Here is a 22,969-nt window from a genome sequence, read left to right on the forward strand (position 1 = left end):
ACGTTTAGTAGTATAAAATTAAAGTAAAGGATAAAATATCACATCAAAAAATAAAAATTTAAATTAGTGTTTAGTTAGTGTTATAATTGTGAGTAAATTATAAATAGAATCATGATTTTAATCACAACACTATAATTAATGGGTTCAAACGCATGAGAACTCACGGGGGGTTAAGTTCTCTAAAGACCAGAAGTTTAGGCTCTCAAGGGTTCTCAACCAAGTCTAGATTCGAAATTTTAACAACTAAATATGACTTTAAAACTAAGGCCTCGTTCGTTTCGCTGATTCGAGTTTAAAATTCGAGTTGAGATGTGATTTTATGTGAGAGCTTTTTACTGTAGTAAAAAAATTAGATGTGACTGTTTGTGAGAGCTTTTTACTGTAATAAAACTCGAATCAGTGAAACGAACGAGACCTAAATAATGAGTTTAAACTCACTTGAACCCTTCAACAAACGGTCATAAAACACCACTATGTACTTGAATTTTGTCAGCTTATGAGTATTAATAGGGATGTGTTTCCTAATAACATGGTTTAAAAATCATAAAAGAAAAATAAAAAACAAACAAACAAAAAAGAATAAAATGGTTGTTAAATGTCGTTTGACCGACAAAAGACATGGGATTGAGCCGATTAGGATCTAACAACGAATTCATGTGGAGATTACATCACACGCGACGTAATGTGCGTACCTAACATAACATTAACATCCGTAATGTGCATGAAATTCCGCCGGTAGAAGCTCAAGTTACACTCTTTGACCTTTGTGTACCCGTTGTCGTTCAGTGGTCAAACGTCCTGACATTTCTTCACACTTCTTAATGCTCGTGCCTGAATTATTTTTAAGTTTACTTGTACGGTGTTTCTTTCTTTCATTCGTTGATCCACTTCACGAGTTTAAGCCGTTAACGACTCTCGAGCCGTGGGACTTCTCAGTTATTTGTCTGTTTAACCTTTTTAACGTACCAAATTCAAAACGGAAATAGTAAAAAATAGTAGGTTAATATAAAAAGTTTAAGAAAGTATATAAATTAATTTTTAGTTATAAAAATTAATAAGTTATAATTTATTAAGTTATAATTCATAATTATATAAGTTATGGATAAACTTGTTAAGTTATGGTTTATAGTCAGATAAATTATGAATAAAAATCGTGAATTATAAATAATAACTTGTCAAATTATAATTCATAATAAGATAATTTATAGATAAATTATTGATCAGCCCACTTTTTAGGCTTCTTTTGATGATTCAATGGCTTTGGTAGTAATCGATGCGAGCTTTAGGTACACGCCAAGTTCACTCGAAATCTCTGGCCTTTAATAAGTGTTATTATCCCAAGTAGCTTATAAATGTTCCAAATTGAATGTATAATAGGCTATCAATTGTTTCCTCACAAAAAAAAAAAAATATATATATATATAGTAGTAATCGATGCGAGCTTTAGGTACACGCCAAGTTCACTCGAAATCTCTGGCCTTTAATAAGTGTTATTATCCCAAGTAGCTTATAAATGTTCCAAATTGAATGTATAATAGGCTATCAATTGTTTCCTCACAAAAAAAAAAAAATAGTAATCATCACACGTTTGTAAAATAAAATAATAATAAAAAAAGAGTATGTGTTGGAGTATTGGCTTTCTTAACATCAATACTATGTTAATATTATATATGCTCTACCGTTGTGTGTCACTCACAGTTGCTCTAGGAGAGACGGAGGGTCTACTTATAAAACGCACTTTGCCGCTCAAGTTAAAGAAACAATCATGAGAGAGCGTAAAAGAAAATGTCTGTCTCGTTCATTTCGCAGATTTAAATTTTTAATTTAAGTTGAAATGTGACATTTTTTGAGAATTTTTTACTGTAGCAGAAAAAGTTAAATGTGACATTTTTTTAAGAGTTTTTTACAGTAAAAACTTAAAACTGAAAACTCGAATCGGTTAAATGAACGAGGCCACCCGAGTGTTCTATTTATAGTTGGGGATTCAATCAGTGAGATTTCTCATATCTATTCTAATACACACGCATCAACTGTCTAGGGTTTTAAAAATACTCGATGATTTTTCTTTTTATTAAATGGGAATTCTCTGATATTTCTTGACGATCCTTGTAAAATTAAGGACACGTGTTGTATTGTTACTCAATGGTTTAACTCCTTGATAATATTAATAATTAGATCACGCAATTTTAATTAACGGTTCTAATTATGTTGTTTGCATCAGCAGTACTATTTTGTTTTTTTCAGCAGCACTAATGACAGTATTTTTCTTTGTACTAGCTTTGTTAATGTGAGACTGCACTGTGGTTGGTAGGTTGCTTCTTCTTCCTTTCTTTGTCAATTAATTCTTTTTCCTTTTCTATGCCTTCAACATCTTTACACCCAAAATTGGGATCGATCTGCCTCATTTGTTCTAATCTGCCCTGTCGTAAAGATTGTGCTTTCTGCTTCTTCTTCTTCTTCTTCTTCTTATTCTTCTTTTTCAAAATTTTTTTCCTTTCCTTTTCTTCCTTCTTCCCTTTGCAAAAATTCAATGCATAAAGTAGATGATTTCTTGACCAGAAAAGAGCCAATACGCCGCACAAAGGTCACGTCAGTGTGGTTTTTCTTGGCAAATTTTAGCACTGATTGGGCCACGAATAATAGTGCAAAAGGACTTTGAAACTATTCAAAAGAGGACTCTTTGTCTGGTGTAAATTTAAGATGTGTCAACTCCATGGCCAAAAGCAAACAGGATCCGGTGCTTTTATCATGCCCTTCTTTGTTAATTTGTGCAAATAAAGAATGTTGATTTAATTAAGGTTTGCGCTTTTACGTTGCCTTTTACTATGCATGCAAAAAGAAGTGTTTGGTCTTTGATCGTGATATGCGTGGGGTTTTATCTGGATTATGCGTGGGATCCTCTCGGCCTTTCAAGAAGTGAAAAGTGTGTTAATTTGATTTTTTTTTTTTAAAGAAGTTTTTGCTTTAAGCCGTGTCATAGTAAATTGCATAAATGATCATCACGAGGTAAAGTAATCCAAATCACTTTTTTTTCTTTCTTTTTGATGCAATGACATAGTTAAAAAATATTTCAATTCTGTTTTGTTTATGGAAACTTTAAACTTGTATATATATGTCTTCACAAAGTTTGAAAGTGCTAGCTATTTTAATAATTCATGATGAGATTAAAAAAATTCAATTGTAGATTTTGTTTGGAAACTAAGTAACTTGTATATTTCACAAAGGCTGAAAGTGCTAGTTATTTAATAATTGATGGAGATATATTATGAAAATTTTCTATATCTACATTCGATCGATCTGGTAAAGACTTTTTCATTTTTTTAACAAATTCTAAACAGCTTCATGGCAATTGTATTAAGCTTCCCGATAAGCCAAAAGTATGGAAAATTGTCTATAAATAGGCATTACATTGAAAGCTAAAAGAAAAACAATGAGTAAAGAAGAGGGAAACAGAGAAAAGGCATTGTTAAAAAAAAAAAAAAAAAAAAAAAAAAAAAAAAAAAAAAATTTTAAAAAAAAAAAAAAAAAAAAAAAAAAAAAAAAAAAAACTTCTAAATAGTAAGCAGAAAAGTAAGTAATAACATTTCAAAAATAAAAAATAAAAAAATAAAAAAATAAGTAATAAAAAATGGGTATTGCTCGAAAACATCATCGGACCCGTCTAAGAAACCTTTGTTTTTGGGATAGTGCGAGAAGCACAGAGAGCTCCCCACCAAATTAGCTAGCCTAGCAAGTAAAAGAAAATATTGTAACATAAAAAGTTGATCTTAAATTTTTGTGAAAGAAAATACTGTACCAAAAACTTGAATTATGATTCGAACTAACGAAACGAATGAGGCTATATGAACATCTAAGACCATTTGATTTGGTTATTTATCGTATATACATGTTAGTGAAGAAAAACTTAACCCTAGGGTTAAAAAAGACATTTACTTTCTTTGGATATCCACATGAAAAGGCCATAGAGTATGGGTTTTCCATGAAAGAAAATGTGTGACAACTGACAATTAATAGAGATGTAGTTTTCAATGAACTTTGTTTTTCACTTCTTCTTCTTTGAGACTAGACAATGAATTCCACATTTGTTTATTTTATTTCATTTTATTTTATTTTTTTTTTTTGTCAATGCTAGTTAATTAAAATAATCTTATAATCAGTTAAAAAAATCATCTTATAATCAATTTGGAATTAATATACTTCTTACACCTAAATACTAGAAGAGTATAGTGGTAGTGTTACAAAAGTGCTGGAAGAAGAGGAACTTGCATTGGGACTTCTTTTTGCTTTTATTTTTTATTTTTGGAGAGGAAGATGGAAAGGCTTCTTTGAATCCTTGGTTAGACTTCTTTATGGTTGTATTCTATATACATCTTCACTGCTAAAAGTAAAATAATTCAGAATAACTCACTAGAAAAATACGGAAAACAAGAACTTTAGATAAATGTCAGCATCTATAAAGGATTTGCATTGGGCACGTGCTCCCATTGGGCTTTATCTAGCTATGTAGGTAGATGTGGAATCAGATTTTCTGGTCAATTTTTGATATTATGAACGATGTTTAACGGCCCCGTTCATTTCGTCCATTCGAGTTTAGAATTCAAGTTTTGTTACAGTAAAAAGCTCTCAGAAACAGTCACATCTATCTTTTTTGCTACAGTAAAAAGCTCTCACACAAAATCACATATCAACTCGAATCAGCGAAGTGAACGGGCCCGATCATATCAAATCATCTTATAATAAATACGAAAGATTTAGTTAATTAAAAAGTAATTTAAATTTTTTATACGATATGACATGATATAATTAATTGAACACCTATTCAGACATCAATTTTAGATAGAAAATCTGAGTCCATTGGATGTATACTACACCTCGTAATTTGATATAGCTTATGGAATTAGTTTAGTTTCAGGTTTTTTAGCAAGCCGAGTATGATTACGCTAACATGTTGTTAAGTAGCTTCTTAACATACATTGAAAAAAGAACTGATTAAAATGACCAAAATTGAAACAAACGAGTAGAATAGAAATGGAGTATGAGACATTTTAAAAGTCAAGGACTAAAATAAGATTGACATTATAAGTTAGTGATGATTTGTGAGAATTATTCTATTTAATGATCAACAACTTGTATCACAATGTTCAACTAAGCAAAGAAAGATGAAGAAATAAATCGAAGATTGTTGACGACGTTGAATCAATTGGAGTTGAAGGTTATATCAACGAAGATCTCGTTTATTTTACCGATTTAAGTTTTCAATTCCAATTTTGTTACAGTTAAAAGTTCTCATAAAAAGTCACATCTAATCTTTTGTTACAGTTAAAAGCTCTCACATAAAATCACATCTCAGCTTAAATTGAAAACTCAAATGGACAAATTGAATGAGGCCAAAGATGCTTGTAAAGCTGATTCCATATCATAAAAAAAAATAATAATAAATAAATAAAAAAAAAAAACAGTGTAGCTCCCTCGGTTCTTCCTACTTGATTGTCTGCTTCTCGTGATACTCTAAGAGAGAAAAAAAAAAAAATATAAAAAAAAATATGGTCTTTACAGTGTAGAAAATAAGTAATAGCATTTCAAAAATAAAAAATAAAAAAATAAAAAAAATAAGTAATAAAAAATGGGTATTGCTCGAAAACATCATCGGACCCGTCTAAGAAACCTTTATTTTTGGGATAGTGCGAGAAGCACAGAGAGCTCCCCACCAAATTAGCTAGCCTAGTAAGTAAAAGAAAATATTGTAACATAAAAAGTTGATCTTAAATTTTTGTGAAAGAAAATACTGTACTAAAAACTTGAATTATGATTCGAACTAACGAAACGAATGAGGCTATATGAACATCTAAGATCATTTGATTTGGTTATTTATCGTATATACATGTTAGTGAAGAAAAACTTAACCCTGGGGTTAAAAAAGACATTTACTTTCTTTGGATATCCACATGAAAAGGCCATAGAGTATGGGTTTTCCATGAAAGAAAATGTGTGACAACTGACAATTAATAGAGATGTAGTTTTCAATGAACTTTGTTTTTCACTTCTTCTTCTTTGAGACTAGACAATGAATTCCACATTTGTTTATTTTATTTCATTTTATTTTATTTTTTTTTTTTGTCAATGCTAGTTAATTAAAATAATCTTATAATCAGTTAAAAAAATCATCTTATAATCAATTTGGAATTAATATACTTCTTACACCTAAATACTAGAAGAGTATAGTGGTAGTGTTACAAAAGTGCTGGAAGAAGAGGAACTTGCATTGGGACTTCTTTTTGCTTTTATTTTTTATTTTTGGAGAGGAAGATGGAAAGGCTTCTTTGAATCCTTGGTTAGACTTCTTTATGGTTGTATTCTATATACATCTTCACTGCTAAAAGTAAAATAATTCAGAATAACTCACTAGAAAAATACGGAAAACAAGAACTTTAGATAAATGTCAGCATCTATAAAGGATTTGCATTGGGCACGTGCTCCCATTGGGCTTTATCTAGCTATGTAGGTAGATGTGGAATCAGATTTTCTGGTCAATTTTTGATATTATGAACGATGTTTAACGGCCTCGTTCATTTCATCAATTCGAGTTTAGAATTCGAGTTTTGCTACAGTAAAAAGCTCTTAGAAACAGTCACATCTATTTTTTTTGCTACAGTAAAAAGTTCTCACACAAAATCACATATCAACTCGAATCAGCGAAGTGAACGGGCCCGATTCATATCAAATCATCTTATAATAAATACGAAAGATTTAGTTAATTAAAAAGTAATTTAAATTTTTTATACGATATGACATGATATAATTAATTGAACACCTATTCAGACATCAATTTTAGATAGAAAATCTGAGTCCATTGGATGTATACTACACCTCGTAATTTGATATAGCTTATGGAATTAGTTTAGTTTCAGGTTTTTTAGCAAGCCGAGTATGATTACGCTAACATGTTGTTAAGTAGCTTCTTAACATACATTGAAAAAATAACTGATTAAAATGACCAAAATTGAAACAAACGAGTAGAATAAAAATGGAGTATGAGACATTTTAAAAGTCAATGACTAAAATAAGATTGACATTATAAGTTAGTGATGATTTGTGAGAATTCTTCTTTTTAATGATCAACAACTTGTATCACAATGTTCAACTGAGCAAAGAAAGATGAAGAAATAAATCGAAGATTGTTGACGACGTTGTATCAATCGGAGTTGAAGGTTATATCAACGAAGGTCTCATTTATTTCACTAATTTAAGTTTTCAATTTTAATTTTGTTACAGTTAAAAGTTCTCATAAAAAGTCACATCTAACCTTTTGCTACAGTTAAAAGCTCTCACATAAAGTCACATCTCAACTTAAATTGAAAAATCAAATCGACAAATTGAACGAGGCCGAAGATGCTTGTAAAGCTGATTCCATATCATAAAAAAATAAAAAAATAAAAACAGTGTAGCTCCCTCGGTTCTTCCTACTTGATTGTCTGCTTCTCGTGATACTCCAAGAGAGAGAAGAAAAAAAAAAAGAAAAAAAATATGGTCTTTACAGTGTAGAAAAAAGTAGCCAAAGTATATAAATCTAATTTAATCAATTCCTAACTGCATTATATATTTTCTTGTGATCTCTCCTTGTTCATTACCTTTATTGTTAATGTAGAAGGCAGACTAAGAAAGTTCAACTTAATGTGCTCCTTAATTTAATGGATTACTTTTTAAAAAAGTATTGGAGTACTGGTTGTAAGCACTTGGATTACTTTGGGACATGCGATGGAGGCGCCAGTGATGTGCGTTGAAAAGGGCAACATAATTTGCTAGATTACTAATGGTAATCTAGTAAATTATTATGGCCCCTCCTCATTTAATTGTAGAATTCTTCCCATAGTCACATTAAATGGCATAAGCTTCTTTTGTTTTGTCTTTTTTTTTCTCTCTCTCTCTCTCTTTTGGTAAGATAAGCTTCCTTTTGTTTGATGGGACTTCAGTTTTGATAGATGTTGCAAAAGGGATTTCAGCTTCAAAACAAAAAGAGATAATTACACTGCATAACAAAATTTATATTTTATTTAAAATATTATAAATATAAATATAAATCAAATCAAATAATAATTATCGTAATGACATCACCATATAATATAATTACATAGTTATTATTTTAATGATATCAAACTTTGCTATTATTATAAGGAATAATATCCAAAACACTTCTTATGTTTTGTCTAAATACAATTTTTGCCCCTTTATTTTATAAATACTTAAAACACACCCCGTATTTATAAAATCATACTTAAAAAACCCCTTGAAGCAATTATTTTTTTAAAAATACCAAAGACTATCGTTTCCAACCTTCATTAAATAAAATTTAAAAACATTATTAAACTAAAATATTAAATAAAATCAATCTTAAAAAAATAAAAAAACTCTCAAAATAATTGAAGTAGTTGCTTGATTGGACTATTTATTTGAAAACTTTTTAATTTTTTTATTTAACCTTTAAATCATATCTAAAATAATAATTAATATAAATTGAGAAGGGCAATTATGGTATTTTTAAAAATTTAATTACTTCAAGGGTATTTTGAGTTTAATTTTATAAACACAGATGATGTTTTTAGTATTTGAATAATAAAAAAGACAAAAATGATATTTAGGCAAAAATAAATACCCCTCTTATAATATTTCAAATGTTTTCTATATTCCAATTTTGCTATTTAAATTTTGCTCCTATGGCCCAAGATGAGGCAGTTTATAAAGGGGAGACAAATATCTTTTAAAAGTACATGAGTTAAGATTTTCTACTTTTACTCTTGATTAATAACATTTTTAGTCAAATAACTATACTAACAAAATGATATTAATCAATGAATGGTAAAAATATAAACTCATGCACTCTTAACAGTAAATTCTGTAATTTTTTCATTTTTAAATTATACTTATGGCTCTGGCCATAGATATACTAAAATTGTTATGTTAATATGTTTTCTCTAGTTATTTGTTGATACCTAACATTACTTTAGTGAAAGAAGTGTAGAACATGAAATAGAAAGCATGTATATTCTAAAATATAGTTTTGTGCTTCTATTGCTTATCATATATTTTATGCCTAAACTTGATGACGTCTTATAAATTTCAGGCCAAGTTGGATCGAGATGGACCGATCCTCTTCTTTTTAAGACTGGCTCGGTCTGTCCTGAACTTTCATCTTTAATGGATTTATTTAAATTCTCATATTATGTTTATTTTGATAGTTTTAAACATACATTAACTGAATCAGCTTGCACTTTTACTGAACATTATGATATTACAGTTAATCAAAGGATTTTTTTTTAGATATATAGCAAGCTTTACGTCATATTGAAATTTAGCAAAAATTTAGAATATTTTACAAATAGTAAAATTAATATCATTAAAATAACTACTAAGTCATTTTGTAGTATAACCACGAATATCATTAGAATAATTATTATGTAATTTTTTTCTTTCCTAAAATATTTTAAAAAATTGTTTTATTTCAACTCTAGTTTAGTGTAATTTTTACTTAATAATTCAAATACTTCGTTGCTATACGTACAATTGCATTTTTCTATACCACAACCAATAGCAATTAGCTCTTTTAAAATCTATAACAAGACTAAATTGGCCTTTAGTCCCATGTGTTGTGTTTGTTTTGCTCTCGTGAGCTATCAATATTTGGAAAAATCGGATAAAAAAATAGCAATTACCATTAAAATTGACATAATTCAAATAATGAATAACATTTGCTCTTATGAAAATAAAGAGTTATAAGAATAGAGGGCGGCGTACAAAAGAAGTTTAAAAAAGCGGTACATTTATGAATCCCTCAGAAAATAAATTGTCCACAATATATTATTTCTGCAGTGTGACTTATTTGAACCTAACATCTTATTCTCATATTATACTGAATATAGTTTATATTATACTGAATATATTTTTTTTCCTTTGGCACTTGTATCAAACTACCATAAGGTAGACTGTAACAAAGATGTTTCAAGCAAATAATAAGTTGATGAAAAAAAGTGAAATATAAATAGGAGCAGAATCTCTGTTAAATAAAACCGGTATACCAGCCAGATTTCTTTTATTCAGCGATAATTAATTAATTAATTATATTCTGATGGAACTTGTTCTTCATTTTTGTCCACTAGCCAGCTAGGTCACACTCATTTGTTTTTCTTCACAACATAATCGAGGTTCAACAATTCATGATTTCGCTTCTCACTTTGTTCTCATACATAAAGACACTTTTTCATTAATCCAAATATTTTAAATAAGGACCATTTAGTTGCGTTGTCTATTTCCTTCTTGTTTTCTTTTCTTTTACTGCATAAATTATACATATACATGAGACTATTAGACTGTATTACATATATATACATATATTTATATATAAAACAAAGTCTCTCATAGTTTCATGTATACATATATTTGTGTGTATATATATATATATATATAGGGACGGACGCACATATAGAGTTGTGGGGCCACGTGTCCCACTAAATTTCTTTTTCTTTTACTTGTGGAAGATATCTAAATGGGTGTGGTCTATCAAATTGTATGGAGTGCCCAGATTGCCCCCTCTCACTCCATTCCCAAGGCCCAAGGCCCAAGGCCCCAAGCCCAGTCAAACTCTCTTTTTGTTCAAAATTTTTTTTAAAAAATGGAAAATTTACTTCAGAGTATATGAATTGGAACTTTACCACTTATTTTTAATAAATACTTTTTATTAGTATAATTTTTTGATTAAAAATGTTATGAATTAAAAATAAAGGGTAAAAATCTTGATCATGCACTTTTTAAAAGTATTTTTCAAGATTACCCAAATTTTTAAAAGCTTTTTAAAAAAAAAAATCATAATGACAACATTTGATTTTCCTTTAGGAAACTATAAATCCTTCATATATACAAGTCAATTCTAACGAATGACATTAATTCTTTATTTTTCTTTTATCAATATTCGATTCAATTTTGTTTTTTAGGGTAAAAGCATAACTTCCCTTTCCTCTTATGTTCTCTATATACTATTTTTATGCATTTTTATCATCTCTCTCAAAATACCAACCTTCATACCTTTCTTTATCTCATTGCTTTTTTTTTTTTTATAAAAATTAAAAACTCTTCATATGTATCAGTACCTTTCGATTCTTTTTCACCTTCCTTATTCTCAATTTTTCCCTTCACCTCCTCAAAAAACTCTCTTCTTCGTTATCTTTATCAACAGTTCTAATATTTTCAAGCTTGTAAAATTGTATCAAGTTGTTGACTTCCATTAAAAATGCATCTTTTTATTATGTATATATAATACAATTTATAATATAATTATTATTATATGTATTTTTTATTATATTTATTTGTGCCCCACTGAAGTCGAATCTGAATCCGTCACTGTATATATACATATACATATAATGGAATGCGTTGCAGGTGAAGAGTCAATTCATAGCAGACCACCTTCTTCAATAAAATGAACATATTTTAAAGAGGTTACGTGAGAAGTGAACCTAAATTTTAGAAGGAAAAGCGACTTGATGCTTGTAATTAGTTATTGGGTCGCTAGAGCTATTCTCTTTTCCACCTTCCCTTCACCAGCTCCAATCCAACTACTCCTTGTTTTCTCCCGAGTCAAATATTGGATCAGTTGACATTCTAGACTGTTCGTTTAATTTGTTGATTCGAATTTTTAATTTAAGTTAAAATGTTTGTTGATTCGAATTTTTAATTTGAGTTAAAATGTGACTTTATATGAGAATTTTTTACTGTAATAAAAAAATTAAATGTGACTGTTTATAAGAGCTTTTTACTGTAACAAAACTCGCCATTAATACTCCTTTTGATATGGAAAATAAAAAAATAAAAAGATGGAACATCCAATCACATTGCATGGAAAACAACCATGCATACTTAATTTTGAACAAAGAAAGCAACAAAAATGTGTTTTTCAATTCCTAATCCTCATTTCATTTCTAGAAGTTTTAAATAAAAAGATTGTGAATGTGATTGCGTTAGGTTACAACACCACACACTTTTTTTTTTTTTTTTTTTTTTCTGTGTTACTTGGTTGTCTCACATTGCTTCAATTTATTGTTTGCCAAGAGAGCAACAAGCAAACGACATTCCACATCCTTTTAAAATCAATCCCATTTTCCCCACACCATCCTCAGAAGGAAAACTCAGCAATCTTCAAACATAAAACGATAGAGAGAGAAACTCCAAAATCTCATTCTCTCTCTAACTTCTTCTTCTTAAAAAATAAAAAAAAATAAAAATGAAGAACGCCAATAACACCAACAACACAAAGCTAATCCTTCTCCATCCGTACATCCTCAAACAAGGAAACTCAAACCGCCTTTGGCTCCTCGCCTTCGTCTCCTTCTTCACCGTCGCCTTCCTCCTCACCCTCATCTACACCCGCGACTCCTCTTCCTCCTCGTCTACCGCTTCCTCCACCACCATTTCCGCCGCCGTAGTCCCTGCCGCGGCGGCGTTGCCGGCGACAGTGATAAACACGCTCCTCCACTACGCGTCGCGGTCGAACGACACCTTCAAGATGTCGTATGGCGAGCTGAAGCCGATCGCCGACGTGCTGAGGAAATGCTCGCCGCCGTGCAACCTCCTCGTGTTCGGCCTCACGCACGAGACGCTCCTCTGGAAAGCGCTGAACCACAACGGCCGTACCGTCTTCATCGATGAGAACCGCTACTACGCCGCCTACTACGAGCAGCAGCACCCCGAGATCGACGCCTACGACGTTCAGTACACGACCAAGACGAGCGAGATGAGGGAGCTGATCATGGCGGCGCGGGTGCAGGTTAAGAACGAGTGCCGCCCCGTGCAGAATCTCCTCTTCTCCGAGTGTAAGTTGGGCCTGAATGATCTGCCCAACCATGTGTACGAAGTGGACTGGGACGTTATCTTGGTGGATGGGCCCAGAGGGGATTGGGCCGACGCGCCGGGGAGGATCCAGCCCATATTTACGGCGGGAGTTTTGGCGAGGAGTAAAAAAGGAGGGAATGCGAAAACGCATGTTTTCGTGCATGATTTTAGGAGGGGTTTGGAGAGGGTTTGTGGGGATGAGTTTTTGTGTAAGGAGAATTTGGTGGAAGCGAGTGATTTGCTTGGGCATTATGTTGTGGAGAGAATGGATGAAAATAGCTTCCATTTCTGTCGTAGCCAGAATTCTACGACGGCGTCTTAGTTGTCGTTTGTTGTTTTTTCCGCGGTTTTTTATTTTTATTTTTATTTTTATATTGGTCGTACGTACAAATAATGTTTCAATCGTTAGTGTTACTGGTTTGATAATTGGATGGAGTTATGAGGAGGATGGGGGAGAGAAAGGATGGATATTTATGATGGGGGTTTAGAAGGTTTTTTTTTTTTTTTTCATTGTGGGGAATGGGGATGTAAAAAATAATTCTTTTTCGTTTTTTCCCTTTTTTTGGGCAATCTGTAAAAGTGTAATACAATTGAAGGTTTTTTTTTTTTAATCGAAATACCGAAAGCTTATTTTCTTTTTTGGCATGCAGATATCATGGCTCGTGATTATTCACTCATGTTAATCCAATAAAAGTTTACAAGAGAGTAGCCAAGATTGAGAAGCATATATTTGTTTAACTACAAAGCATAAGATTAAGGGACATATGGCAGAGGAATGTATATGTTGTAAAAGTCCATATAGCGATGCGTGTCGATTTTATAAAAGTTCACGAACCATAACAAGAGTGACTTTTTTAATTAAGAGGAGAGATGCAAGGCAACAAGTGTCAAGGACATCTACAAAAATTCCATGAAAGTGATGCACAAATTTATGTGTCAAGTGTCAAAAGGATTGATGGAGTCCTCTTCATTCTCCATATTTTCTACCATTCAAACTCTATCTATCAACAAAAAACTCTATCGATCACTCCAGACAAATGGAGTGTAAATCCCGAGAAATCAAGTTATAATACATAAAAAGCGGTTCTTTGTGCATAAATGATAGCTTTCTAAAATAAATAATTCGGCCGCTTTTAAAAGTTGAATAATTTTGGAAAGACAAAAATAGCTATCACATGTTACAAATCACTAGAAGTGTATTAGTGGCATATAAGCAGGACGGATTTAAGTACAGCACTAGCACTGTCTCCACTTAATTTTTTTTTTTTTTTAAATATTACTTTTAAAAATTTTAAAATTTTACACTTAAATCCTCACTAAAATAATATATGTCCCTACTAAAATAAATATATTTTTTTTATATGCCCTCACTAAGATAATTTGTTAAAAAAAATTAAGTGTACGCCTCCACTGAAATGAAACGTTGACTCCGCCACTGCATATAAGCCATTCATTATTTCTCCTCCCACCTCAACAACTATTAGGGGTGGCAATTCGTGTCACGTGTCGTGTTTTGATCATTTTTTTTAAATTTACAGTCAATCCGAACACGACCGTGACACAAAATTTTTTAAAAACCGCAACACAAACACGACACGACTCGAAAATGACCCGTGACACGAAATTGGCACGTGAACCCGAAATTGACATGAAAATTGTATACTTTTATTTAGTTTTTTACATATTAAAAATAACTAAAATTCATAACACACTAAATTACAATAACATCCATTGAAATTAAGCAAATAATAGTATAAGATTTTGAGTATAACTATCATGATATCACAAGTTCATAATAAAATTTAAAATATGCAATGAAAAATATATGTATTTTTAGTTTTTTACGAGTTTCGTGTCGTGTTCGGGTTAGGCAGGTCTAATCTGAAATTGACCCGTGTTTTTCGTGTCAATTTCATGTCGATCCAATTCTGACCCGAACCTCTTTTTTCTCAACCCTAACCTGTAAAATTCGTGTCGTTTTCGAGTTGTGTCATCGTGTCATGACCCATATTATCGACCCTAATAACTATGCTACTATACCCTTATGCTCCCACCGTCGTGCTCCGTGGCACGAGATATCAAGGTGGAGACCGTCGCTATCCAAATCGTCACGATAGAGCCTTGTGAACGAAGATTGCAATGTCGATCTCACGGTCACTAGTTTGCCGCAGTCATAGTTGTAAGTGTGAAGGCAAAAGGGAGGAGAGATCCAGTCGTTGCATATCTGGTTTCTTCACGACCAGATCCAGCTACGCCACAATGCCTTTTTTCCAAATCTCATAAAAAAATGGTTTCCATTATTCCTCATGGTAGAGAGGAAGAGGAGAGAAGATATGGAGACATGAGAGATGGAAAATGGCACAAATGATTATGTGAGACACAAGGTTATCATTGAAATTTTTTTTTTTTTAAATCAAACAATTTAGAGGGTTGATGTGCTAAATAATATTAAAACATTAAGAATTAGTTTTGTAACGGGTGTTTTACACAAATAGTAAAATTTTGATATCAAAATTTAATTTTAACAAAAATTTTAAAATATTATAAGAATAGCAAAATTTTACATCATTTTTATATCATTAACTAATAACTATATCATTATAGTATAAATTTATTTGAACCGATCCGAGTCAATCTAAGTACTATCTTTTTAAGAAAATACCTTACAAAAGTTTTAAACTGGCCAGGCTCCCCATTTATTGTTAGATCAGTCCGACCTGAAATTTTTAAATAATCCAAACTTTCATCACTATTTTGTAACCACCCCATTAAAATATAATTATTTAAAAAAAACACACACACACACACAAAACACAAACAAACATTACCCACTTAAAAGCACAATCCACCTAAGATTATTTGCGTCATCATCAAAGGTGACGGAACAATCATTAGCAATATTCTATGAATTTCTTAGGAATCTCGTAGGCTCGCTTAATCATTATTTTGCTCGCAAACTCTGCAACTAGTTAGAGTTAGAGAGGATAACGAAGAGGAGGGTTATCTACCGCCATGGCCACCGATTTCAAGTCCATCCCCGTCATCGGTGAACAAACTCACATCGCTTAATTCTAGCCAGAATCTCTGTTACCCCAATACGCTGAATTTGTATCTCCATATGTATTACATATTTTTATTTTTGTTCACTTTTTTTGCATGCAGATATTTCTCCTCTTTTGGCTAAGTCCGATGATCCGAAAATGGCTGAAGATTTAGGTGTCAATGACGTTGTCAAGCAATTGGATCAAACTTGCAGAGAAGCTGGCTTCTTCTATGTGGTACTTGGGATTTTCTAGGAAATTTTTTTTTTTTTTTTTTTTTTTTTTTTTTTTCAATATCTCAGTAACATACAAGACTACTAGTCATGAAAAGTTATTATTGCTTTTGTGGTGAAGTCGCAAGAGCCTATAAATATATACCCCCATGAAATATATATATATATATATATTAAGTAGCCTTTAAATGTTGTTATTGGAGGTCTCATATTCTCTTTTCCATGAATTTTTTGTTTTTCCTCCCTGTGAGGAGCTGTTTTTCTATGAACTCAACCTCCCAATTCAGTTTGTTAAGAGGCGCGTTTATGAGTTCATGTCCTGTTTTGCTTGTTTAATGAGTCTCTCCAAGAAAAGAAAGAATTTGTTGGTGACCAAAGACATCATAGAGACGAGAAAAAAACAAGTTGTTTTAGAATATTATTTGTAAAGTGATAGATATGTCGTGTAATTTCTCAAAATAGATGTTAATTTGTAAGAATGAGATTTGAAAATACCGTACTGGTGAGGCTTTGTTTTGAACCGTCAGTTTTGTATCAAGTTCTGTCCATTTTGCGACCTTTTTTGTTTAAATGTGATTTTGACCAAATCTAACATTCGAAAATATGCACTATGATAGGTTATGACCTATTGTAAAAGGCTCCATAAAAGAAAGGGGCAAAAAAAATAAAAAACCTTCATTTATGTTTCTTTATTTTAAGTAATCATGACTTGTTGCAAAACATTTTAATTGGGTGCTTTTGATTCATGGCTGAGCAGAAGGGACATGGCATACCTGATTCTCTTTTGAAAGAAGTAAGAGAGCTGACCTGCAAGTTTTTTCGACTTCCATATGAAGAGAAGATAAAGATAAAGATGACTCCAGACGCCGGATACAGGTTTAGCGGAACAGCTTCTTGCATTTGCAATTTGTAAATTGAGTGTTGATATGATGGTTTATCTCTAGAATCTGCTGAGATTTTATTATAACATCGGGCTAAGTTTTTCTTCGTGCAGAGGATATCAAAGGATTGGAGAAAACATAACTAAAGGTGTACCGGACATCCATGAAGCTATTGATGTAGGTTTTACAACCAATTGGTGTTTCCAATATCCAGAGCTTATGATGTTATTGTTATTGCTTTTCGAGGCGTCAAAAGTTCTTTGCAGATAACACTATGCGAGTAATGAGTTTGGTACAAGTACAAAACAAAACAAAAAAACTATACGCTCAAATGCACATTTATAGCCGTAACAAAAAAAAAAAAAGCACATTTATAGTTATTTGAGGAGCAAGATTTTTAAATTTTTAACATGTCTATACTTTCCTTTTTGCTATAAGTAGAAGTAGAACTACTTCGAAAAGTACGACAATCCCAAACTAAGTCTATGGACACTAGAAAGTACTTGTATGTTGCATATATTTGGCAAGCATATGTGATCTATTGTAGTATGGTTATTATTATATTGATTTGCTGCTTGTAAACTGTTGTTCTTATTGTTGAATTGCTACTTTGCAACAGTGCTATAAAGAACTGAAACCAGGGGAACATGGAGATCTCGGCAAAACTATGGAAGGATGTAACCAATGGTATGCAAAATTTAGGGCTTTCCTAACAAACTCCTTGTCACAATTTCTCAATCGGGATATCATTTATTTTCATAGTATTGTCTAGCCCAAGGACCTCCTAATCAAATGATCTGATATTTCTTCCATGATTAGCTGGTCTCTCTAGTATGTTCAATTCTCGCTTGATCCTTCACTGCATATTTTGTACAGTTAATTTCTATGAACTTCGATTGCATGATTAATTTCTTCTCCGGTTAGGAGGCTCATATCGCCTCAAATCTCCTTTTTCTGGGTGATAAAGAATGAGTTTATACTTTAGCACATGGCAGACTCTAAGGTTTAACTTCAAGGTGTTAATGTTCTTAACGTTGTAATTGACCTAATATAGGATATTGTTTTCTCTGAATGCTAATTTTCGTTTTTCTTGTTCTTTTAATGCAGGCCACTGGATCCTCCAAAGTTCAAGCAAATTATGGAGGATTACATCAAACTATGTACAGGTATGCTTCCCAGAGAAAAGCAGATTTTTTAATTACCTATCTTTCAATGTTTTTGTATGGTTCTGATCACAGAGAAAAGCAGATTTTTTTAATTACCTATCTTTCAATGTTTTCGTATGGTTCTGATCACAACTTTTGGTTTGTGCTTGATCTCAGACCTTTCAAGAAACATAATGCGTGGTATTGCTTTGGCTTTGGGTGGATCTCCATACGAATTTGAAGGCGATAGAGCGGGAAATGCATTCTGGGTAACGCGTATCATCGGTTACCCAGGCAAATCCTGCAAAAATGGCCTAGAGAAGCCCATAAATGATGTCGGATGGTAATGCAAAAATTCTGTCTTAGTGGTAGAACTTTATTATACCTGGATCTAGCGTAATTTATGTCTTTTTCTTTTTTGTGCATTTCTTCACTGTCCAACAATTCCAGCGGAGCTCACACCGACTATGGTAAGGCTATAACATCTTTAGAACGATTTAAGAACTAGAAAATCGACTTGTAGTCTTTCTCGGTCTCCTAAAGAGGTTAAAATGGCAGGTTTATTGACATTGGTTAATCAGGATGATGATATAACTGCACTTCAGGTAAGGCTAAATTTTGTGTTTTGACCATTCTACCAACTTTGTCTCCTGCTTTCATTTAAATCTTTTCATAGACAGGCTGCTATTTCAATTTAAATGGAAAACTATTTTCCCTATAAAGCATTTTCAGTTAACCAAGAAAAACTATTACTAGTCTACTTGCTATCTGTATTCTACATCTTCAATTCCACTTCAAAACAAAAAGAAGAATCTTCCACCATAGTTTAATTTGATAAGTTGGTTGAAGGTGAGAAACCTCTCTGGCGAATGGATATCAGCTCCTCCGGTTCCTGGAGCATTTGTCTGCAATATTGGAGACATGTTAAAGGTAAAATCCTTGAGACACTGACAAAATTTCATCTATTACCTAAACTCTTATTAAATCTTTTGATCATACTTATGTTTGGAGTGACCGCAGATTTACTCAAACGGCTTGTACGAGTCGACTCTACATCGAGTTATCAACAACTCCACAAAATATCGAGTCTCTGTAGCATATTTTTATGAGGTAATGCACCTTTTTCCTGTGTTCACCTTATTGCATAGTAAATTTCATCACTGTTTCCATATTTAGCAACACAAATACGTGTATTATTCGTGCTCTTTGGAAAGTACTCGGACACTAAAACATGCTGTCATTTTGTGTTGAGCCCTCGCTTCATCCTCGTGCTTTTGTTGGCTGAGCAGACAAATTTTGACACGGCTGTAGAGCCTCTGGATATTTGCAAAGAGAAGACGGGTGGGGCTAAGATATTCAAGAGAGCTGTTTATGGAGAGCATTTGGTTAGCAAGGTCCTGACAAATTTCATTTAAGGATCATCTGACCTTTCGGCTAATTTCTTGTTCTTAAGCTGTTGTGTCTTCAAGGCTATGTACTCTATTTACTTGTGTACATAGATTTGTCCCTTCATTTAAAAAAATTTAAATAAAAAAAATGGAGAATTGACTCTTGAGAGTGCATGAGTCTGAATCTTTACTCCTTACTCTAGATAAATACAATTTTGTTAGTGTAATTATTTGACTAAAAAGGTTATGAATCAAAAGTAAAGGGTAAAAATCATGACTCGCGCGCTTTCAAGGGTTATTTGTCAAGATTACTCTTAATTTAAAGAAAAAAGAAAAAAAAAATTGTTTGCCCTTGTACGTTACTTACTGTCATTGAAACTCTATCTCAACGCAGGGAGATAACTCTTTGCTTTCATGTGTTTTGTCCCAATTCAATTTCCATCTAAATCTCTACTCAGAAAATTTGATCATATGCTAGAGGAATACACTACAATGTAATCCAGAAGCTTGACAAAAGATATAGAATACATATTACAACAATCTTATAAGGAAAACAATCAATAGTCCTACAAAACCGTACAATCAATAGTTTGTAAAACCAATACATATGCAAACACATAAATTAAAATAATCATTTGTCCCACTGTGGGACAACAAAAAGAATAACTGATTTATAGGGTGCTCACCCTATTCATCTATCTCTTGTTTTTTGGCCCTAGACTAGGCTGCAAATAATGGTCTCTTATAAATCACTACAAGCAAGCAGAGTGAAAATCTGCGCATGTACTCTGCCTGTTGGTTAAGCTAGGTTAGTTTAAAACCCGACCTTCCAAATGTTATAACCTGCTCATGTTAAAACTGTGATAAAAATTCAAACAAACAAAAATTCTTCTTCCCAACTCTGCAGAAAATCCGATATTTTGCACATCGGCATCTTGTCGAGATTGTGTCACGAAGTGGAAGCAGCGAAACCATTTTGTGAAACTCCTGCTGCGAGACTATCTTTCTGGTAGAGTGGAATTCTCACTCCCAGCTCTCCAAGACGATCCACCAAACCATAAAGAAACTCAAAGGTCAGTTTGGACTGTGCATTCAGCTCATCTCTCACTTGGGGTTGAACCTTGAACCACTCTCCCAACATCTTGTGCATGTGGGAACGGATCATTCGCCATGGTACCGGATATTGTTCACATAGCTTCAAGTACTCCACCAGTAAATCTGCCTGGTCTAGCTTTCCATCACTATTGCCTTTTTCACCGTCTACTACCCATTCAGCAGTTCGATATCCGGCAAAAAGTGCAGGATTCTCAAGAAGGGACTCAGCCGAGAGCACTCCCTCAACGCCCGTCTCTGCCAAACAGCGATGAACATCATCCATGTGCCTTGTGTTCCCATTCGCAAGTACAGGGATCCTGACAGACTCTCTAACTGCCTTGATGGCGTCCCAGTTGGCCCTGATTTTCTTCCCATCTTTTTCATCCCTCGTTCGGCCATGGACGGCTAAAAGAGAGCAGCCGGCCTCCTCCAGCATCCTAGCATACTTAATTGTATCCTGTAAATCCGGGAAGAGACGGATTTTGCACGACACAGGAACCTCAAGGTTGAGGGCCAATTTTTCTACCAGAGATTTTACAAGAGGAAGTTTATCCATCAAGAAAGCTCCATAGTTTCCTCTCTTAGCAATACGCTGAGGGCACCTGAACAGAGTTCAGACTTTGAGAATCTTTCAACACAAAATGTAACTCGACTTTAAAGCATCTTTCACTAATTCAAATTTGTCAAAATTAATCTTCTCCACTCATTTGTAAAAAATACCTTTTAAAAGTTTAAACTTAAATTACAAGTACATAAAGTAATAATCACATAAAAGTTTATTAGGAACTTCACAGATAAAGTTCTTAAACAAAACAGGAATGTTACAAAAACGCTCTTAATTTTGGTTGATTAAAAAAATGTTGTGTAAAACTATTGTTAATCTTCCCTATAACAATGATTTTGGTTAGAAACTATTACCCCAAGTTAATATCAACGTAATCACAATACGGCTCCACTCTCCGAGCAGCTTCCAGCAAAGTGTCAGGATCATTGGCACAAAATTGAACAAATAAAGGACGATCCTCCTGCAATAATTAATTAAAATTAAGCCAGCGATTGCCCATTAAAGAACTGCCAAATTAACAACAGCATCAGAAATTAAGAGGAAACAAAAAATTAGGGTTAACTAATACCAAAAATTTTCACGTATTGATTAGGGTTAAGGAATAAAAGAAGAACCTCGCAAGTGGTAAACTCTTGTGAGCGATATTTCTCGTTCTCGGTGAAAATGCGGGAGTGCAACATGGGGGTGTAGGCGGCGTCGGCGCCGTACTTCCGGCAGAGCATCCGAAACGGCAGCTCGGAGTTGTCCACCATCGGGGCGACGATCAGCTTGGGCCGGCCCAGCCTCGACCAGTGAGCCCAGGCCCGTTCGATGCGCGAATCAGCACCTCCGCTCAGGCACCATCCCGGCGGCGGTGGCGGCTCGTCGGCGCAAAACGGCGGCGCTTCGGGGGATTGGTCCCGGAGCCGATCATCCTGTTGGTCGCAGCAGAGGAGGTCGTCGAGGTCGGAGCAGTGGGCGAGAGTGGAAGCCATGGGAGATTTGGAGGTGTTTTTGGAGAGGAGAGAGTTGAGAGGGTGAAGCGATGGGGTTTTGAATTTCATGAGGGGACTACGGCGGCGGCGATTGAGATGCTGCTATCGTCGCTTGCCCTTCCCATTCCCATCGCCGCCAAAGAGAGGCAAGTGTTTCTCAGAGGACATTTAGTTGATGGATTTAGAATCATTATCTATTTGTATTTTTTATGAAAAAAAATATTATAGTAAGTTATAAATCATGATTCGAATTATGTCATGAATCTTTAAACCAAATGTACCGTCTGTGATCGTTCTAGGAGTGCTGGTGATTTTTTTTAGACGTTGGGCTGGATTTAGTGCTGAAATTTTGAACGGATCATCTCCGACCGTTCAAACAAATTGAATTTATGCCCCACATCCGAACTCCCCTGCCTAAAAAATTTGAGCCGTCCACTCGAGCTCGAGAAGTCTCTTAGACGGGCCGCGGGCTTGATCTTAGCTGCCCAAGCTGCTTGAAGTAACCCAAAATTTTTTTTTATTATATTTTTTAATTTTTATAATATTGTATATATATATTATATATAATATACTATTATTTTTTAATTGTATTTGTATATAAATAATTATTAAGTTATTTTGTGTTAAAATTATATAAAAATTATAATTAAGAGTAAAATCAACACATACTATGAACACAATTTAAAAAGTTAATTTTGTATATTAACTTTTAAATTTGTAATTCATGATAGTCTCGTAAAAAACCTTATCAAGAAAAACCTAATTGAGATT

At 33.1% G+C, this 22,969-nt stretch overlaps 3 protein-coding genes across 3 annotated transcripts; 2 read left to right on the top strand and 1 right to left on the bottom strand.

Moving 5' to 3' along the window:
- Positions 1-12,178: 12,178 nt before the first annotated feature.
- Positions 12,179-13,494, top strand: LOC21390637 (protein IRX15-LIKE). The gene has a single exon (XM_010095215.2). It carries the CDS (start codon positions 12,269-12,271, stop codon positions 13,196-13,198), a length of 930 nt encoding a protein of 309 aa, XP_010093517.1. The 5' UTR covers positions 12,179-12,268; the 3' UTR covers positions 13,199-13,494.
- Positions 13,495-15,888: 2,394 nt separating this feature from the next.
- On the top strand, positions 15,889-19,639 carry LOC21390639 (probable 2-oxoglutarate-dependent dioxygenase At3g50210). Its single transcript, XM_024163754.1, has 12 exons — positions 15,889-15,922; positions 16,039-16,154; positions 16,908-17,026; positions 17,145-17,208; positions 17,651-17,718; positions 18,139-18,197; positions 18,354-18,519; positions 18,627-18,646; positions 18,735-18,781; positions 19,026-19,106; positions 19,197-19,286; positions 19,466-19,639. The coding sequence occupies exons 1-12, from the start codon at positions 15,889-15,891 to the stop codon at positions 19,589-19,591; spliced, it is 990 nt and encodes a 329-aa protein (XP_024019522.1). The 3' UTR covers positions 19,592-19,639.
- Positions 19,640-20,039: 400 nt separating this feature from the next.
- Positions 20,040-22,378, bottom strand: LOC21390640 (tRNA-dihydrouridine(16/17) synthase [NAD(P)(+)]-like). The gene is made up of 3 exons (XM_010095218.2): positions 21,839-22,378; positions 21,578-21,684; positions 20,040-21,261 (listed from the first exon to the last, which is right to left on the bottom strand). The coding sequence occupies exons 1-3, from the start codon at positions 22,265-22,267 to the stop codon at positions 20,514-20,516; spliced, it is 1,284 nt and encodes a 427-aa protein (XP_010093520.2). The 5' UTR covers positions 22,268-22,378; the 3' UTR covers positions 20,040-20,513.
- Positions 22,379-22,969: the final 591 nt, after the last annotated feature.

Source organism: Morus notabilis, unplaced genomic scaffold (genome assembly GCF_000414095.1).
Source record: "Morus notabilis unplaced genomic scaffold, ASM41409v2 Scaffold1139, whole genome shotgun sequence".
Lineage (NCBI taxonomy): Eukaryota > Viridiplantae > Streptophyta > Magnoliopsida > Rosales > Moraceae > Morus > Morus notabilis.

Bases quoted from the DNA above. Each gene is read 5' to 3' on its own strand.
- LOC21390637 (XM_010095215.2), top strand. From the start codon at position 12,269: ATGAAGAACGCCAATAACACCAACAACACAAAGCTAATCCTTCTCCAT.
- LOC21390639 (XM_024163754.1), top strand. From the start codon at position 15,889: ATGGCCACCGATTTCAAGTCCATCCCCGTCATCG. The intron at 16,155-16,907 runs GTACTTGGGATT...ATGGCTGAGCAG, and splicing joins AAGCTGGCTTCTTCTATGTG to AAGGGACATGGCATACCTGA. The intron at 17,719-18,138 runs GTATGCAAAATT...CTTTTAATGCAG, and splicing joins ATGGAAGGATGTAACCAATG to GCCACTGGATCCTCCAAAGT.
- LOC21390640 (XM_010095218.2), bottom strand. From the start codon at position 22,267: ATGAAATTCAAAACCCCATCGCTTCACCCTCTCAACTCTCTCCTCTCC. The intron at 21,685-21,838 runs GTTCTTCTTTTA...TAATTATTGCAG, and splicing joins AAGAGTTTACCACTTGCGAG to GAGGATCGTCCTTTATTTGT. The intron at 21,262-21,577 runs GTAATAGTTTCT...AACTCTGTTCAG, and splicing joins TACGTTGATATTAACTTGGG to GTGCCCTCAGCGTATTGCTA.